Here is a 19,769-nt window from a genome sequence, read left to right on the forward strand (position 1 = left end):
AATTTTGGATTGTTGGTTTCCTTATTTATGTATTTTTATTTAGGGTGCATAATTCAAGTGTAGTTATATAATAGTACCTTGGAAAATCAATGTTAGAAAGTAGAGATTGGTTTGTTTGATTGGTTGACTTGGTAGAATATGGGGAGTGAATGTTTAGGTTGATGGTAAGAATGCTTGATTCCTTGATCTTATGGTTAGAGGTTAGACCTTCCAAACGTGGATACATTGGAGTATCTTGGTAGGGGGAGTGATGTTGTTTTGTAGTTTCTATGTTGAATTTTACAACAATGTTGAGGTTTAAGGATAGTGGTATTGAGAGTGTTCATATAGGTTTTGGCTATGGAGCTAGAAAGAAGGTGGAAGAGTATTTTGGATTTTGCAATAATCATGACTTGTTAGTGCGTAACACATGATATTGAGAGATTTATTAAAAGTGCATCTCGGTAGGGGGGTCTCGAGTTGAGGCCCGAGGGACTCTTTGTCTGCGCTCTCCTTTATGGGTATGAGTTGCCGCCTTCCTTTCCTCTCCAAATCTGTCCATAGTTTTTCTATGAGTGGGATGCACTGGGTATGATGATGATGCATCTTGATAGGGGAGTGATGTTGTTTTGTAGTTTCTATGTTGAATTTTACAACAATGTTAAGGTTTAAGGATAGTGGTATTGAGAGTGTTCATATAGGTTTTGGCTATGGAGCTAGAAATAAAGTGGAAGAGTATTTTGGATTTTGCAATAATCATGACTTGTTAGTGTTTAACACATGATATTGAGAGATTTATTAAAAGTGCATGGATTTCAACTAAAATCAATTACTTCTTGGCGTGGAAATACCTTAATTATAAATGGAAGACAATAAAAAAAATCTTGGAGTCCAATATATTGAAGGCAAAAGGAGAAAATAGCGATTGCGTTTGTTTATGTCGTCATATGTGAAGGAAGAAAAGTGCACTAGTTAGAAAAAAGGAAGAGGTAGATCAAAGATGATGTATTGGAGTGAAGAATGACATGATGAAATGAAATTTTCATGAGCATACGAGAATAGAGGAGGACAATCATTGAAATTGATATTTTTAGTTGTAGACTAGTATTAAAAGGGATGAATACATTATAACCTTTGTTGGTAACCTTTGTGTTTGTTTGTTTGAGCCAACCTCATATGTTAAGATCAAGGCTTTGACATTGTTGGTGTTTTGTTGGGTTTAAGAATATTCTTAGCTTTTGGAATTGATTCAGGGTCTAAAATTTCCGAGTATGAACTAATTTAATGGTAATCTAAGGAAGGTGCTAATATACTAATGTTATTTTTGTGTCAAAAGCATTTATTATGATAGTAGTCTAAAGGAGATGGCGACAAATAGGATAATGAATGCATTGCCTTTTAAAATTAAGGCGGTAATGCAACTAATAAAAGTTGGGTACTAGAAGAATAAATATTTTTTTAATGAGGGACAATCATATTGGCACCCTGTCTACCTGGAATTCTTAGCCAATCCAAAAAATTGGATGTTTTTATGACGAGTATGTTTTTACATTTTGCACTTCTCAATCTATAATAAAAAATTAATGAAATTAAGTAACAAGAAAATGATTTAGTGAATAACTACTCTTCTTTCATGGTAGTGTAAATCAAGCTTAAACCACAATTCAATGCTTAGTCATACTTCTTTTTCGATTCTTCCTGCGGATCATTTGAGTTTTTAATTGTAACGTTATGTTGGAGAATTAGAAGCTTCAACTCCTTCAGGTTCTAATATAGGTCTAACGAATTTCGATTTGGTCCTATTTCATTTCACCTAGTTGTGCTTGTCATGTTATTTATTCTTTTGCCTGTTTGGTGCTTGTAGACTGTCCCATCTTGTCAAAATCTCTACAGAAATTCGTTTATTTATCATTCCCTTCAAGACGACAAAAGCTTACAATTTGAGGATGCTATTCAATTTTTAGGTGAGTACGCCTCCTATTGTTTACTTGTTTCATTAGTATGGGTCTTGCTTGAATTGAAATTACACACGCGTTAGTAAAAATGCAACTAGTGCTGATTGCTGAATTCCGGCCTATCGTTGTGGTTTACCAAGACGGGGCTGAATGCTCTCTTTCTTAATTACAAATATAGTTTTGTGGAGGACATTTAGTTCAGTTGTTGCATATGTGTTGCCCGATAATGCTCTCAGAGGTTGCTTTGAGTGATATTTATGCAGCCTCTCGCATTCGAATATAGTGTTGTTATAACCTCTCTCGTTAAAGAATGTAGTACTGAAAAGAAGAGTTATCTTGTTTGCTATTTTACTTCATAATGCATTTTTTACACTTCCTTCGTGTGACGAATGGAAATAACTGAGGCTCTTTTGTTATATAATGGCCGCGGATTTTGACCTTACCGTTCCGTGAAACTTCGTTACGTGACATGTGATTTAAAGTCATGGAGTCCTTATCAAATAAATCATGGATGAAATAGTGCAAAAACAAAGTTGTATTGCATCACATCAGCCGCGTTGTATCTCATGGTTTAAAGGTGTAAAAGAATCGCTTTGTATCTCATGCTGTAAACCAATATTTAGGTGTTACGTTAAGTCGATAACCACATATGGTTCATTACCATGATCACGACCGTTGTATTTTTGCACTATGGTGAAAATCACTAGAAGTTGTTATTCTAACAAATTAGCCATTATAATTTTTTTAAAATATGTATGAAAATCTAATAGGTCTATTATAAGCTTATTTCCAAGATGTATCTATTCATTTCGAATAGTATTAGTATGTGATATTCCTTCCATTCAACATCAATAGTTAATTACTAAATTTGGATGTCTAAAAGGTGCACTACTATAGAAGAGGAAATACAAATCACTGGTAGACCGTATAATCTGAGGATGAATTTGGTGCATACCTTTTGATGTTGACTTTTGATATATACCCGCTGAACCGCCTGTTTATGTATGTGAATATGTTTACTAATATCTCTATTTGTTTGGCAGAACAATGTGAAAGGGAGAAGGCTCGTGTTCTTGTACATTGCATGACGGGAAAGAGTCGGTAGGTAATTTTTATTTATATTTTGATTTTCTTGTATATTGAGTTGTGTTAGATATAAACACATACGAATGACAATTGAGTTGGTTCAACACACATGCATAGAAATGCGTGTAAATTGTAACATGCAATAGATGGAGGAATCTAGGCTTGTCTAGGCCATGGTCCGGGTTATTAATTTAAAAATCTTATATATTGAACTGTGTAACATATAACACATAAGAATGACTATTGAGTTGATTCAACACACATGCATAGATGTATTCAGCCAAATCTATACTAGTATCCTGAATTCGCCTCTAGGTTTGTTTTTGAGCTTATGCTTGTAATCGAACTAATTTTGTGTTATGCAAATAATTTTTGTTTATATTCCGTGTCACTTTGTTAAATCTGAATATATTAAAAATTTATGGAGATACTCCATGATGGAACCCATAAAGAATACAGAACTTTTACTTCTTGGTTTCAAGATGCATTACTTGTGCTAGCGCACATACTTGCTTCCATAGTTAATGATTCGGTTAGTACTCAAATAAGTGATATAAACTTCTCTGTTGAAAGGTCACCGGCTATAGTGATTGCTTATTTGATGAAATGCAAAGGATGGAGGCTTGCTCAAAGTTACCAATGGGTCAAAGAGCGTAGGCCATCTGTTGAGCTTACTGAAGGTTAGTTCATCTCCCGATGTACTCATGATTTCTGCTCGTTTTTCGACTAATACGATTGGTTTGATAAGTTTCATCTATGCTAAATCAACTAGTCTCCTGATTTTATCGATATAATGATATTTTTGTCCCGGTATTTCCGATAGTGTTTGGCTTAACAGACGTAACAACTAGCAAATCGGGACAAGAAGTTTCAGCTGATCAAACCAACCAACAGTTGCCAAACAGACCTGTAATGATGTTTTCATTGACGTAATTTTTTGTACAGCTGTCTCGCAGCAATTGCAAGAGTACGAGCAAAAGTTATTTGCGACTAGCGAGGCAATGTTCCCGACAGAGTCTTTCAGCTTCGGGTTCCCGAAAACGGATCCAGTTACCCCTGTACCAGCTTTCAATACCGCGAGTGGTTCCTCTATCTTCGATCGTCCATTGGAAGTTCCTCCTCAGCAATTTGCCTTCGGAGCTGGTCAGGATGTAAATCAATCTAATCCTGGTGTTGGTGATGTCCCGATGGGCGGTGCTTGATACCGTTTCGGAGGTTTCCTTTCTAGGATCTGTCCTTGTTTTTTGATGTCAAAGCTTTATTCAGATTTCAGACATCGAAAGCTGCGTCTTTGTATTGTTCTTGCACTTGCTGCCTTTGTTTTTGTGGGCGTTGTATGATGTCGAAACCTCCTGCTGTAAAGCTTGGTGCATAACAGGCACAATAGACAACAACAATTATGACAGTCTTAATTTCAACATCAGGTCGGGTTATAGTTACATAAACCAAAACAAATCAATTTGAAAATCATCGTTAGCAAATATAGTACTTTATTTGACTTTCGAGTACTAATGTACAATTAAAATGATCAATTTCAATGATCACGGGATTGTAAATCAAGGGAATGGATACTATTGTATTGCGTATTGAAAATACCTCGTATGATATTCAAAAGCATTCCAAAGGATCTCTAAAATTTTCTTGTACACTCAGTATAATTTTCCATGTATAACAAATTTTTCTTCGAGTTTGTATGAAAAGTTGCTATTTGAACCAACAAGTTTCTCTTTGTATATAGGGGATTCTTCGGTCTTATTTCCAAATTCAAAAATTGGACAATATTCACCAAGAATACTCTGTTACACAACAGAGATAGCAAAAACCGAAAAACGTTAAACCCTTAATTGCGTTCATCGAGATTCTAACCCTAGATGGGGTACTTGGGGAAGAAGCAAAATGTCACTAGACCAAGTTCTTTTGGTATCCAAATGCATTGTCTTAAAAGAGTAGAAACAAACCAATGCATAAGTTAATTATCATTTACAAGTTAGTAAACAATACATTCACTAAACTCTCTTCTATCAAAATACAGATGAAAATAACTTATTTAGCAAAATCAATTGTACAAGAACATAAATACAACAGGATATTTGCACAAACACCACCTCAAATTTACGTTTCCATTTCAAGAAATTTTTAGCTTGCTTCGATATATAATGAGCGACAATTACTTAACAAGGTTTGCCTCGAGGGAGGATTTTGCAAGCCACAACAAACCCGGATCATTCCTTTTCAACAGCAGGTAACTTTCAGCCTTTCCCATCTCGGTGATAATTTCTTCACTAAAACCGATCAAGAAAAGAACTTCCAGGGCAGCTGCACCCATGAAAAATAAATTTCAATTATTTTTGATATCGTACATCTTTGGAAATTTAATAAGGATGCCAACCAATTCCATCAATCACCACAATACGTGATCTTTGAATAGATGGATATGGACCTTTCCCGATATAAAAATATAGATTTTTTAAGAGAAACTCACCTTGATGATTTGCTACACTCCTTTGGAAAACGGGATTGGCCTGCAATATTACAGGGAATATAAAGGTCAACAACGAGATAATTGTTCAAGATAATTGACGCTTTAAAAGGGTGTAACTAGAGAGAATTGCCACTCCTCGTATTTCAGTCCAAGGGATCACCTTAAAGAAAGTATAGATAAAAATTCAAATCGAAAACTATAAAACTCGATCTAGTTCTTGACTTATGCAATATGTTACAAAACTCCAATTAAGAATGCCCAACATGGAGGGTGCCTTTGGCTTACGATAAAGAAAACACATGCCGTTACTCTGATGCCATTAAGTAGTTCCCACCTAGGCGGAGTTTGAAGGAATTGGGTTTATGCAACCTAAGATCTTTCCTTTGACAGTAGCACCTCGGATCTGCCACCCTGGACTCTGCGTTCCCTCCATTTACAAGTTACAAGTTACAAGTCACAATCTAGGAACGCCCCGAGAGCCATCATATTGAGGTCTAAGATTTAGACTTTTCTCTCACCCAATGTCTCTCTTCATTTTCCCACTCATTTCATTTTCTCAGCTCTTCATAGGAGACCAATAGATCATCTCGGAAGTCCAACAACATCAAACTTACAATAATTTTTTAGTTATTGGCTTACTCCCTAAGTTCCTAATTTTACGATCATATTTCTTAGTCCCAAAACGTTGCCCAATATTCCAGAATGCTTCACATATCATGGTCAAAGAAGGAAAACATTTGGGGGCAAAGGGAGTACGATGGAAAACTAAGTCTTGCATTGTTTTTACTTCACAATTCACATCACTAACAGTTCCATAAATTATCTTAGAAAACCCCTTTTTCTTTTTGTTTTAAATGTTGCTTATAAAAATGTATTGAGACTTCAAGAGTTAAAGCAAAGATTTTTAAGGCCCTAATTATTTTTGCGATGTCTTTTATAATAGGGCGGGTCCTTCATTATATCAAAAGATAAAATTTTTTTTTTCACTTGAAGAAAAATAATTTAAGACATAATGTATTGTAAGTGTTAGCTCAAAATCGAGCCTGAATAGCAACATTTAACATTTGAGGCCCCTTATTACTGGGGTCCATAGGCGGTAGGCGGTCGGCTACCCGAAATGGGCTTAGAACCGGCACTGAGTGCCATGATTTATATTGATGGTTGATGCTGAAACTAAAACATAGATTAAACGTTCCCATGATATTTGTGGTAGGGAACGTACCTTTCGAAGCTTTTTGTACTTCATTTCATTAGGATTTTCAGATACATTTCTGCAAGAAAATGACATGATTCAACCAAAGAAATTAACACACAACCACGAAAGATGTGAACGTAGGCAAAATTATGTTAATAACAGCCGGAATTTGATCTTGATCAAGAAATTTTTTGACCGACATTAATTGGGATCAATGTCACATGATTCGCTAATCGCCTCGCAAATTGAAATATGAACTATGGTCAATTTTAGACTATTTTTGAACCATTTTGAGCGAATAGCGAATTCAAAAGGCGAATTATCAAGCGAATTATGTTTCACTGATTGGGATCATATGCCTTTTGGACATGACCCAACAGTTTTACAAATGACCAAGGATCTTACCTGATTATTTTAAACAAAGTCTGTAGGACTGTCATGGCTTCCGAGGGATTGAGTTCAGTACGTAGCAACTCAATGGCTTTGTTAATTCGATTGAAAGATGAGGTTGCGGAATCTTGGATCCTCCTTAATTCGTCATCTGGATCTGGCTCATCAGCCATTACTTCTAAATTTTGAGGCAGATGTTCAACCACGTCATCAAAATCCGGCTCTGCTTTCCCTGTAATATCTCGTTGACTATCATCTGGATTTGGCTCCATTTGAACCTTCCAATGTTGTGATTGAGCTTCATTGTCGTCATTCATTGGCTTAGATGTTATACGACTCGTTATATTAGTCTCTGATTCAGAATCATCTGGATCAGGTTCATTAATAGTCATCTCTATTCTTTTATCATCCCTCTCAATCTGCATTGACGAAGAGTCGGCAGTAGGAGCAGCCAGTCCATTTAAGGAGACTTCTAAATCATCAGGATCTGGCTCGCCATCACTTTGATCCCTAACGAATATCTCTTCTTTTTTCGAGGTGTCGTGGAGTTTTGAGATCCCGTGAGCTTCACCTTCGGATTCAGAATTTGGCAGTTCATTTTCAGTGGAGTCTTGAGATGTGGTAGAAGAATTTGCAAAACGATTATAGGCAGCAGAAACAGAAGCCATGCGAGCACCGACAGACATACGAGAAGTTTCTCCTCCAAGTTTGTACGGAAAACTGCTATGCGAATCAAATTCTAAATCCATATCATCAGGACCAGAATATCGAGAATCAGCCAAGGTATGACCCCTTGATTTTGTCCAGTCTAAAGCAAAAACTTCTTGATTCAGCTGCAAAGTTCAAAAGCATTGTAAAGACAGTACTAGTGTGAAAATGTCATGGAGCATTAGAATACGAAACCTCAAATTGTTATATGAGACGGTCTTTCCAAGAGACGTGCCTCATTCATGGGTCATACAGCCTATCTTATATATATTATAAGAATATAGACTCCTTATTTGAGATCGTCTCACCGAGAGACAGTCTCTTACAAGGGTAGCTCATACAGAACTGCTTAAAGAGAGAAATAGAGAGATATTTACCTGTTTATCAAGAGCATAGAAGTTTGCGTCATGCTCGGAGTAGACCATGTGCGCCTGTCAACGAAAATAGTACAAACATCAAACAATGCCACATGAAGCCAGAAGGTATGCATTTTCTATTTAAACTCATCCAAAAACAATATATGCCACTAAGTGGCTCTCGCCTAGGTGGAGTTAGAAGGTCAAATGTACACAATCTTAGTATCTTGCAAAAAAAGACTGCAGCCAGCATCGTAATGCATGATATCGGCTGAGTTGCATAGGTTTTCAAAAACCACCAAACCAATTGTAAATGTGTAAAAAAAAACCGTGTTTTAGGTCGGTGCAAGAGATATCTCATCGTTTAGGTAATGGTTAACATACGACAACTGCTTTACCCTTGTTACGGCAAAACAACGACCATTACCGCATCATCATGAATTCAAAATTGTCATTATAATCACAACTAAAACTGTTATTTATTATCCTAATGTCATTAAGTGACTATGTAGGTTCAAAATATGAATTTTTTTTTTCCATGAATAAGTCAAGTTGGACACTTGGACACGTGTTCGAGTTGGACATGGGTATAACAGTCCATGTAAACTAGACTTCACATAATTTAGTTGCACAATATGCCAAAATATTAATAGATCTAAAAGTATAAAAGTTTCTTCAACTCTAACAGAAGTGTAGTTGGTTCAAAAGTTGACATTAAGGTCTCCATTTGAAATGAAAAAGATAAAATAAATTCCCAACATAATGTCCACGTACACATACGAAGTTAAGGTGACATGAAAAACTCCACGTCATAAAAAACTCGTAAAACAATGGCACAATTTTTTTAATACGCTATGCAATAAATAATGATTTATGAAAAGAACTTACAAGTTCGTGCAACAAAGTTTTTTTGATGCTCTCGTATTTTCTAAAACCCTTGAGGTCATCGGTCCGAAGACGAAGAGATATTTCCTCGCCGCGATTCTGCAATGTAAATAAATAGCATATCACAAACAAAAGAAAGACACAAAATAAAATTTTCACATCCTGTAAAAAGTTGAAGTTCCTCACATACCTTGTTAAAACCAAGAAGACATTTGTGGCTGATACCAACATATCCAACAGGCGCCATCTCTGTCATGATCCCCACACGCCAACGATGCTTAAACAAACAACAATCGAACATATTTATGTGAAGACCGATTGGTAAATATGAATGGAAAAACTAACAAAAACCTTACATCGTTACTAAACCACTACCTTCTTCATGATGGCAACGATTCCTGGGTCAGCTGCAAGCATATGCATTCTCTTCAATGCCTCTGAAGGAGGAGGTTTTAACTAGGATAATAAAAAAGAAATGTGTAAGTTCCACAAGAAAGATTCACCAAGTGCTTGGCATACTATATAAATATCCTTTTCATTAGGGCCACGGACGAATGTCACATGATTCGCTAATCTCCTCACTAATCTCAAATCGAAAAAAAAAATATTATGATCGTTTTTGGGCTATTCTTGGGCAAATTTGAGTGAATCACGAATTCAAAAATTGAATTAGCTAGCGAATTATGTTACACTGCCACAGACCACCACTGAAAGTCTGAAACCCTTTCTTTTTTCTTGGATTTTTTATTTACAACCAAATTTTATTTGCATGAAAATGAGATGAAATCCATATATAACACAATACCTCTATTCCAGGTAATTCAAGTGTACGGAAATCACAAAAGATGTAAGGTCCTTCCGGGAGTTTCAATGGGAAACGGGATCCACGGGATATACGCTGATTCATCTTCTTTTCCTCCTCCTCAAATCCAGCAATCCTCAAATTGTCTTTAGCATCTTTAAGAACATTATCAATCTCATTTTCAGAGACACCCATCATTCTTACAGTTTTCCCCTGAAACAAATGCATATGAGTCCTACTACAACACAAAGCATTTTACATGTTTTATGAAGTTATATTCAAGGAAAGATATACTACTTGGAGCAAATAGAAGCACTAATCTTGCAACAATCAGCTAGTCATCTAATGCGATAAACTACGACAACCAGAACATATTTTTGGAAACAAATAAAAAGGTCCAACTAGAAGGAATGGAATAAATAGATAAAAAAAAAAAAAGGAATCAAGCTGTGACTAAAGACCTCTTCAATTCCAGTATCTAGTAGCCTGAGAGTTGAATGCTCGTCCGAAAAAGGCGTGAGCAGTCTCGAGCTTTTGGTGGTAGACTGAGGAACAATCAATCTAATTGTATCAGCTTGAACATCAGTCAAGGTCTGTAGTTCCTCTCCCAACTCCTTGAGAGAAGCCTCTGAACTTATTTCTAGCACAATTTTTTCCCCTCTCCATATAACATGAACACTAATATTGCTTTGATGCTGCACCATAATTCCTGAAAGGAGATGAAACAAGAGTCATAAGTCAGTAAAACAATAATACCCTATAACCAATAGATCAACCAACAACAATGCCACTTACTTAACCCTAATTATGGGGTCGACTACATAAACCAAAACGAATCAAAAACAGATAGATCATGGTAATAAAAGCTACTAGTGAAACACAGCCATCAATTTGGAGAAGACGCTTGTATGATACCTTTTTGTAACTAGGCACGCATATAGTCATAGTCATAGTCAACAAAGTATCCCGCACAAGTCAAACACGCATATAATAGACCTAATTTTGCAAAGTTTCCAACAAATTTCTTTCTTATTAATACTTGGTTTTCTTTCTATAATTTATACCCTATCTTTAGACATTCAAGTGAATCAGTATACCCATCTATATCATTATAACAATGAGGTCAGTTAAATAAAGAAGTTGGAGATTATTAATCCCACCATATATACAGAAAACTTCGATCAATACCAGCCCATATTTGTCATCATGTCCCGAGTTTTTCTATATGTACATTATATTTTACGCTACATTAACTAAAAGTAGTAAACGAACGCAAAATCACAAATAACAAGAATGATAACTCCGTCATTGACATCAAATTTTCCATCCATGTTGAATTATATCATCTTAAAAATGAGGCAATTCAATTACAGACTATAGATAATAGTATCAGTGATCACATACTCCATATATCAGCACTAGAACATAACTAACCCACACAAATATCAGCACTTGAACACCATATTGAAAACCCCAAATAATTGCAATCCCTAATCCCCTCATAAAAGGAAGAATTAAGACTTTCAATCACCATTAAGAATTTGAATAAATCCCACATAATCATTTAACCCAAAAATACCAAGAGAAAAATACCCAATTGCAGAACACAATCTATTGCAACACCATCATAGGAAGAATTTAGACTTCAAATCACCACTCAACAAAAAATCAAAATGAATCCCACATAATTTTTAACCCAGAAAAAAGAAAGATAAATACTCCTAAAAAAGTTGCCAAGATAAATACTTCGTCAAAACACCCAATTGCAGAACACAATCTATTGCAATCCCAATCACAAAAATCAAAGGAACTACCAAGACAAAAACTTTATAAAAATACCCAATCGCAGATCATAGTCAATTGGATAGGAATTAAGGGAAAATAAAAGGGGTTTTACCAAATTACATGAAATTACGTAAAAATAAAAATAAAATTATGATTTTGGAACAGAATTAGTGGATAAAGAAGTTAAGAAATGTTACCTGGTAATGGGAAAATTCAATAATGAAGAAAGGAGTATTAAATTGAATGACTTTGATTTTGAATTTTCCTGTTCAAGAATTGATAATTTGATATATAGTGTTTGGTAATTCTTTTACAAAATAAAATAAAAATTAAGATTTTTTTTTTTTGTGGGTGCGTGGGTAACCCAGGGGCCAGGAGTGGTGAAAGGATGATGTCATTGCATTGCTCATATAAAACGGTCGGTCGGATTATTTTTTTAGGTGTAAATAGTAATTTGTAATTAAAGGTTTACTCACTTGTACATTTATGCTTTTACTGTAATTAAGGTGTAAATAATAATTTTTAGTTGATTAAATAAAATAAATAACAAGGAAGGTAAGAATAAATAGATGAAATTAAAACAAAATGAATTTAAAATGAGATTAAGAGAGAGTTAAGTGTATTATTACTAGAAGAGAAAAAGGTGAAATACAAACACGATAATTCTAAATAAAAATTAAGTGAAGAGGAATGTGCAGATGGAGTACTGTATGTATTGTATTTGTATCGCTATAAACAGCTAAAAATGTTTAATTTTTTATTACTTTTAATAATTAGTTTTTGATTTTTAATAGTTATTAGACATCAAGCTATAATTGTAAAATATTAACTCAAATAATAAAATAAAAAATATAATACGTTATAACTCAAAATAATACAATGCAACAAAAAAGTTGCAAAAAAGGGATTGAATTGAATTGGGCCTTGATCAGATTTTTTGAGTAGATAAGAAAAACAAGTCTAGCAATGAATGGGTGGAAAAATCGACTTGAGGAGAAACCGAGAAAGTATGGGTTTGAGGATGACATGAAACAATACTCTCATGATCTCCTCAATTTGCCTTAAATTTTATTTTAAATTGTCCTATTTATTTTATAGTATTTTTCTTCAAAAAATAAACTATAATACTTAAATTTAATCGCAACTATAAACTTTTTTAATATCATCCACACAATTTATTTTCTCTTTGTTTAATATTATAATTTCACAACTTTTCATACTTTTCATTTACTCCCTTTCTATTATAATGAAATTAATATTATGAAAGAAAAATGATTTTCATTATTTAAAAGGAACTCAAATGAAATTAAAAATTAATGATTAGATAGATCAATTGATGAGATAAATTTAAAATTTAATATCATTTGATATACTTTTTGCTTATAAACGTTGTTATTAAGGCTACATGGGTTATAACCCATTAATATAAAAATATCTTTTAATCAAAGAAAACATCTTTGGACTTTTTCTTTATACGGAACAATAAATCATGCCAGATTTACAGGTAAATCATTAACAATTAGCCGTATGAATTATATTTTAGATTCCTACAAAAGAGTAGGCTCTATTTTTTAATGGCAAAAATAAAAAATACCCTCAAATCAAGAATATTCACAAAAAATAAATTCTTTGAAAACTTAAAAATCATTACATTTTTCATAAAAAAATTAAGAAAACAAAGTATTAAATCATACACCAACTTATCCTTCCTTAACCTTAAGAAAAGGGAAAAGGAAAAGCCTTAGTGACCCATGACAATCATCCTAGGAGCATCTTCAGAGGAATCATCACTTGCATATTTCGTCTCGCTAGTTTCGTCGTTCTCGTCTGCTGTAGGATCTAAGACGTCTGCAGGCCACCCGCTCTCCTCGTTATCAGGCTTCACGGTCTGTTCTTTGCTGTCTGCAGGTGACTCTTCTTTGCCTGCAGACGACTTTTTTTTGTCGTCTGCAGGTGAGTTATCTTCGCTACCTGCAGGTCCCTTCGCTTCACTGCCTGCAGGTGTCTTTTCTTTGTCGTCTGCAGCGTCCATAACCTTCACTAAGAGCGAGGAAACCAGGACCAATGCCAAGCAAAGAGCCAGTATTCTTGTAATCGTCATTCTGCCAAGACGAGAGGATTAGAGTTATGCTAGAAATGTATGTATGGGATAAACGTAAAATGGTTCGATGGAAAATTTGTTAGAGCTTCTATTATGTAAGATTATATAAGGAAAGTTTTTGTGGTGAATGAATGGTTGTTTAGTTCTCAGCAAATATCTATTTTTGGTTAACAAGGGAGTTGGGTTTGGTAACAATAACAAAGTGTTTTTATCAATATTAAATCTGAAAATTTTATTGTCCTCAAAAAAGACGACTAAATTAGGAAGCAATAGCAATAATTAGAAAATTTAGACAATGTCTATTTTTGGTTAACAAGGGAGTTGGGTTTGCTAACAATAACAAAGTGTCTTTATCAATATTAAATCTGAAAATTTATTGTCCTCAAAAAAGACGATTAAATTAGGAAGCAATAGCAATAATTAGAAAATTTAGACAACGATGTTGTGCAGAGCAATTTCATATTGAACATGTCACTCTAATGTCATTATGTAGGTCCCACATACGCAGTATTTGTAGAGGTTGAATATATGCAACCTCACAATTATTATAGCAAAGAGGGTTGTTTCCGAATATCCTTAATAGCAACCATCACAAAAAATGTCATTATGTGTGCGTGATTTAATGACATATATTATTATAGTTCGTTATCATCTCAAATCAATGAACTATAAATCTCTAGCCCTATTGAGAATCGACTCGATACTAAACTATCTAAAAATAAAAATATTCTATAATTTTTGAATAATCACATTCATAAAAAAAGAACTTTCACAAATGACAAAAACACAATCTTGATGAGCCGTCGGGGAGATAGACAGCAACGAAGGAAAGAACATTAGGGACTGGTTGAGCGTTGAGCCTGAAATTTAAGAGACAGAAGCGGCATGACGTTGAAATATTCTTAGATAAACTTCAAAAGATACAACACATTTGCTTCACCTACCCACTAATGTGGGTAAGCTCCTTCAACAACGATGTCAGAGCCTTAGCCTCAAAAGATTGGAGTCGGCTACATGAGCCAATATATCAATTCCAAATTCCAATGGTCATCTACATGGATTAGCTCTTTCTACATATGATATAATAGATGACTATCACACTCAATGATACTCAGTCCTACAGCGTAATTCGCACATAAAGTAGTAAGAGGCTCTAAACTCCTCCATCTTCCTAAGTACCACCATACTGACCAAAAAAAGTCTACTTTGAAAAATTGCTTCCTCCTCCTAATATATCCTTGAATTCAGTTGAGAACTTAGATACAATAGCAATCATCGACATACCCTGTATATCCCGCTCATTGAAGTTATGATCTCTGAGGAGGGTTAGGGTAGAGAGACGGCAGTCCATACCCTTATCAAAGGAAATAAGGAGGTTGCGGCCAATGAAACCCTCCGCTCGAGATTGTGCAAGGCCAACAGTCCGTGGGCATACCAAATCATTTTCAGGGGGTTGTTTGTTACCTTCAAAATGGCTTCTGAAACGAGGAGCCAAAGAGCAGAACCAAACTCCAGAAAAAGGGGAAAGAGATCATAGTTGCACGGAATCCATCAAATTGAGGAAGAGTAGAACAATGACTTGCAGGCTGCAGCTATTGGCACCTTCTATGATGAAGTAAAGTATATGCAGCAATCATACTAGGTTGCAAAGTCTCTCCTAAATCAAGTTGTATGAAATTGGTGACTGCAGGACTTAAAAGCCTAATAATTGTGTCAGCGGAATTGATTTGTTGTTCTCTGTAGTCATCATCTTGGATAAGTTGCCTGCCAAAATGACGACCTAAATTAGATTAATAGACGTTCAATTAAATATTTTGTCAACAAGTCATCGGCTTAGAAAATTTATTCACAAAATTGATGCCAATGTTAAGATATAAAATAGAGCTGAAGGCATCAAATGTCAATTTAAGATACTTGCTTATGACAATAAACTCATTTTAACAGGCATAATGCATGAACAAGACTCTTCTATGAGCCGGATATACTAGGTATGGTGATAATTATGATGAATCCATAAACAAAACTAAATTATAGAACGCTACGTATCATAAACTACCATTTGGCAACAAAAATGGATTTCCAGGATTCCGACATGAAGGGAAACTTTGGTAAGGGTAACATACTAACATCAAGAACAAATTGAACTTCTCCTTAGACTCAAACTATGCTAAAAACTTAAGAAAGTATGGATGAGTTTCCCAGCTTAGTTGTTAGAGGAATTGCTAAGGAAAAGGTTTCTGAATCAATATCACTACAAATACACGAAGATAGAAAACAGTTAGAACCATACATTAGTGTTGATGCCAAATTTCTGGGTGTGCATCTATCAAAAAGAGCTTCAGGCATGACAGGAGAATCCAAGAGGATATTTGGAAGGGATATATATGGCACTTTAGCTTTATAACGAATCAACCATTCTGTTAAAACGTGAGCTCTGTAAGCAACAACAGACGGTAATCTCGCAAGTTGCAACTCCACAGCAACAGTTCCAGAAGTACATAATGCAGCTGTGCTTGCCTGTCAAGTGCTATTTATCAAGATGGTTTTGAACAGATATAATAGTGATGTAAAGTTAGGTCCACTTCAACTTTTTAAGCCTAAGAAAAAGGTTGTGATCCATTTACAAGAAGCCAAAAATTGAGTTGGCCAGAAGAGAAGGTGTCAATCGGATTTCAAGGAAAGTAAGAACAATTTACACAATATTATAATTAGTACATCCTTACACTGAATGCATCATATTTTAGGTCTGTTGCACCACCAGGAATCAGTTTGACAGGCACTGGCCAACAGTCATTCAGACTACTAATGTAGTTTTCCACATGCCGATTTGAAGCGACCAGAACGAATGCACTCAACTCAGAGAATGTTTCCTTTAGAATCTCCAGGGTTTTCAAGAAGATTGGAACCATACGTTTTACCTCTTGTAATCTGCTACCAGGAAGCAGTGTTATAAACTTGGCTCCTATAGCAACAAAAACAAATGTTAATAGTAAATACTTATAGTAATTAATATTCATTGCAACAGAATTATTGTAAAACAGATCCTGGAACGCAATATTAAAGTTTTGTGACAGATTTATCAAGAAATGGAAGTACCAAATCAGCTGAGATTCATGATACCGGTTACATAGAGGCATAGTGAAAAAATACAGTTTCGATCACGGTGGCGAAACCGAATTTCACGGTCAATGCGACCTATATTTTGGTCGCAGTAAACCAAAAACTCCTTTACGATACGGTAGCTATACGGTGATGCGGCCTTTTTTTGCACTATGTGTAGAGGTAAAACGAACACAAACACTAATGGAAAAAGTTCAGAAATAGAGGAGGTTTTCTGTATAACTAAAGGATAAGAGTAATTAGTAAGCATCTGAAACAACAATTCTAAGCAGAGCAAATACCTGGAGGAATTTCAAATTTAAAATTGAAGTTGTGATTATTGGTCTGAACCTTCCAGTCGATAGTATCCTTCCCGTGACACCAATATGTAAAGATAATTTTAGATGTTGCAATATCTTGGCGCAAAAAAAATTGCATCATTTTAAAATAATGAAAATTAAAAATATGAGAACCTAAAAAGAAAATAATTGGTGACAAAAAATTAAGAAAGATCCTAAAAGAACAACAATATTATCTAAAAAGCTCGAGACATGAGCCATTAGCCTGCTATAAAGTCAACAACCATAATTGGGCTAATTCCTCACATCTTCACAAAAACTGTACATCAGCACTTCTAGAAAAGTCTCATTTCACACCTGAAACATTCTCAACCTGATGTATATATCGCCATATTGCCTCACATCTTCTAGAAAACTTGCTTTCCTTTTCTAAAAGAGTCCCACTTCACACGAGATATTCTCTAATTAATAAAATATATAGCCATATAGGAATACTCGTGAATGGCAAGGGTTTCACTGGCCATAATCTCCTTATTGCCTTCGATAAGGGTATGGTTTGTCGTATTATATCCCTCTCCAAACCTTGATCATAGATTATAGGAATATCCATGAATCTCGGTCCAAAGTCCAAGCAATTTTGCTAGAAGGATTTTGCTCCAGTAGTACAATGACTAAGTTAAGCTATTATCTCTACCGGAATGGTCAATTTAATGAAACATCCTAATATCGCAAAAAACGAATGAAGAGGGTGTAAGAAAAACTACAAGAAAAGGAGCAGGAAAAGAAAACAATGGGCACATAAGGAAGCCTATATAATTGCACTTTGAAAATTACAACTAAGCAATTACTTAACAAATCAAAAAAGAAAACATTCAATCACAACGCTAAGTGGAGTCTCATCTAACTAAATCAAATCCACCAATATAAACACAAGGGGAAAAACATAGGAAGATAGCAACCGTGTTGTGCATTTCACACATATAAGAAGTCAAAAAACATACCAAATTCAACTCCGAACAATCTTCGAGCACTGGATGTCCCACAAAAGTTGCAGAGAGCCCATTTAGTCGGCAAACTTCTTCTTCAAATGGCAATATACAGAAGATGTGATCTATGAAATGAGATAGTCCCTTGAGTCTTGCTTCACCACCTTTCCATGCCCAAAACGATGGTGCAACATAATGGTAGTGCATAGGTCTATCCAAATGTTGCTGACTGTATGAAGCTGCAAAAGGCAATTCTCAAATTTTCTAGCCCATATTTATTAGACACTCAATTCAGATAAAACAGACTTCCAGCAACAGAAACATACCTCTAAACTCTTTTAGGAAACGGAACGAGAATCCTTTCGCATCTACAGTCACAATGACATGTGGTTTAAACAACAAAGCAGCTTCTACTGTTTCTTTCAACCTTAACTAAAATTTGAAAACTGAAATTTCAGAACAAAACCATTTATGATAGAATTCAAACAAAATTGAAAGTTTCATCATACATACCCTAATCTTGTAAAGATGTGGCAACAGCTCCCATATTCCCATTACCGCAAGTTCTTCCATAGGGTACAAAGATTGCAAACCATGTTGAGACATCATTGATCTGAATAAAATATATAAATAATAATGTCATGTAAAATTGATAAAAATATAGAGCATGAAAGAATATTTACATACCCGCCTACACCGGAAAATTTGACAGTAAAAGGAGATATCCTCTTTAATGAAGCCATTAGGCGTGAACCTATGGTATCCCCAGAAACCTCACCAGCAACTAAAAACACTCTGAGTTCCCCGTCTTTAGCAGCCATATCAACAACCGCCTTACTTGAAACAGATGTAAATCTCCTACTTAAACCAGTATTTCTAAGAGCCTTCCAGCTCAAAATCTGATTTACCCTTGCAAACATCAGTAGCTGTCTGTCGATATAGGATACCAAGAAACACGCAATTAATCAACAACAACATTCCATTATCCCATCTTAGGGTGGGGTTTGGGGGTCAGATGTATCATGTAGGCAACATCACCCTTCTTATACCCTTTGTTAATGTGACAAAAATGGTTGTTTACCATTGATCCTTGATTGCAAACATAAGTGCAAAGATTAATTAATCTGATTTACCTTGCAAACATCACTAGCTTTCTAGGTACTACACTAAACCCTAAAATCAGATTAATCCAACATAAAAACATGAAGTAAAAACCTAAATTGTAGCAACTAGAATAAAAATGAAATTAATGAAGAAAAAACAATAAATTAAGCATAAAGTTACAATATAAGCATAATATGAAAGTGAAATTGCAGACGAAAAGAAGATGATGAAGCGTTTGTACCTTCAATGGCTAATTGAATGAATGATTGAAGCGTCAATGAGCTAATACGGAATCAATTAGGGTTCCGAATTCAAAGGTTAATCAGGATGATTTCAGGCAGGACTAAATTAAGAATATTATCATAAAAAAGTAAAAATTTCAAAAAGTTTTGTGAAAAAATAGTAAAATATTTTCTTATCTAGAGAGTATCAATTAACATTTTCTTTCAATTGACGGTTGACCAGTTAAAGCTGAAAATTTTTCTTCCTCATCTTTAATTTTTTTTTCAATTCAATTTTCTCAATATCTTCTTTCTCTACTTTTAATTCAAAATCGA

The 19,769-nt window shown here is 34.8% G+C and overlaps 3 protein-coding genes across 6 annotated transcripts in view; 1 reads left to right on the forward strand and 2 right to left on the reverse strand.

Moving 5' to 3' along the window:
* The window catches only part of LOC130806092 (protein-tyrosine-phosphatase IBR5), a 5,129-nt gene extending 689 nt beyond the window's left edge, over positions 1-4,440 (forward strand). The window contains exons 2-5 of the mRNA XM_057671019.1: positions 1,844-1,943; positions 2,978-3,035; positions 3,594-3,700; positions 3,966-4,440. Of these exons, the coding sequence (XP_057527002.1) occupies positions 1,844-1,943; positions 2,978-3,035; positions 3,594-3,700; positions 3,966-4,222 (522 nt within the window). The 3' untranslated portion in view covers positions 4,223-4,440. The remainder of the gene's footprint in view (positions 1-1,843; positions 1,944-2,977; positions 3,036-3,593; positions 3,701-3,965) is intronic.
* Positions 4,441-4,917: 477 nt separating this feature from the next.
* On the reverse strand, positions 4,918-11,981 carry LOC130806091 (DNA-dependent metalloprotease WSS1 homolog 2). 2 transcript variants are annotated; one of them, XM_057671017.1, is made up of 11 exons: positions 11,821-11,981; positions 10,300-10,547; positions 9,842-10,051; positions 9,412-9,492; positions 9,227-9,313; positions 9,040-9,135; positions 8,173-8,226; positions 7,103-7,920; positions 6,725-6,773; positions 5,503-5,542; positions 4,918-5,336 (listed from the first exon to the last, which is right to left on the reverse strand). In XM_057671017.1, exons 2-11 carry the CDS (start codon positions 10,540-10,542, stop codon positions 5,188-5,190), a joined length of 1,827 nt encoding a protein of 608 aa, XP_057527000.1. In that variant the 5' UTR covers positions 10,543-10,547; positions 11,821-11,981; the 3' UTR covers positions 4,918-5,187. The 2 variants fall into 2 exon arrangements, with proteins under 2 accessions (XP_057527000.1, XP_057527001.1); XM_057671018.1 differs by lacking the exon at positions 6,725-6,773 and having other exon boundaries at positions 5,198-5,336; positions 11,821-11,953.
* A 1,605-nt stretch (positions 11,982-13,586) lies between these two features.
* On the reverse strand, positions 13,587-19,583 carry LOC130806094 (probable lipid-A-disaccharide synthase, mitochondrial). 3 transcript variants are annotated; one of them, XM_057671020.1, is made up of 10 exons: positions 19,454-19,583; positions 18,796-19,038; positions 18,622-18,721; positions 18,435-18,540; positions 18,124-18,347; positions 17,126-17,192; positions 16,448-16,686; positions 16,015-16,241; positions 15,189-15,488; positions 13,587-13,725 (listed from the first exon to the last, which is right to left on the reverse strand). In XM_057671020.1, the coding sequence occupies exons 2-9, from the start codon at positions 19,026-19,028 to the stop codon at positions 15,317-15,319; spliced, it is 1,368 nt and encodes a 455-aa protein (XP_057527003.1). In that variant the 5' UTR covers positions 19,029-19,038; positions 19,454-19,583; the 3' UTR covers positions 13,587-13,725; positions 15,189-15,316. The 3 variants fall into 3 exon arrangements, with proteins under 3 accessions (XP_057527003.1, XP_057527005.1, XP_057527004.1); XM_057671022.1 differs by having other exon boundaries at positions 18,796-19,007; positions 19,454-19,569; XM_057671021.1 differs by lacking the exons at positions 13,587-13,725; positions 19,454-19,583 and adding an exon at positions 13,867-14,584 and having other exon boundaries at positions 18,796-19,443.
* Positions 19,584-19,769: the final 186 nt, after the last annotated feature.

This window comes from Amaranthus tricolor, chromosome 2, assembly GCF_026212465.1.
Source record: "Amaranthus tricolor cultivar Red isolate AtriRed21 chromosome 2, ASM2621246v1, whole genome shotgun sequence".
Lineage (NCBI taxonomy): Eukaryota > Viridiplantae > Streptophyta > Magnoliopsida > Caryophyllales > Amaranthaceae > Amaranthus > Amaranthus tricolor.

Bases quoted from the DNA above. Each gene is read 5' to 3' on its own strand.
- LOC130806094 (XM_057671020.1), bottom strand. From the start codon at position 19,028: ATGTTTGCAAGGGTAAATCAGATTTTGAGCTGGAAGGCTCTTAGAAAT. The intron at 16,242-16,447 runs GTAAGGATGTAC...AGCACTTGACAG, and splicing joins TAAAATATGATGCATTCAGT to GCAAGCACAGCTGCATTATG. The intron at 15,489-16,014 runs GTATGGTTCTAA...TCATTTTGGCAG, and splicing joins AATTTGGCATCAACACTAAT to GCAACTTATCCAAGATGATG.
- LOC130806091 (XM_057671017.1), bottom strand. From the start codon at position 10,542: ATGGTGCAGCATCAAAGCAATATTAGTGTTCATGTTATATGGAGAGGG. The intron at 9,493-9,841 runs GTATTGTGTTAT...TTATTATCCTAG, and splicing joins TTGAATTACCTGGAATAGAG to TTAAAACCTCCTCCTTCAGA. The intron at 7,921-8,172 runs GTAAATATCTCT...TGAACTTTGCAG, and splicing joins TCTATGCTCTTGATAAACAG to CTGAATCAAGAAGTTTTTGC.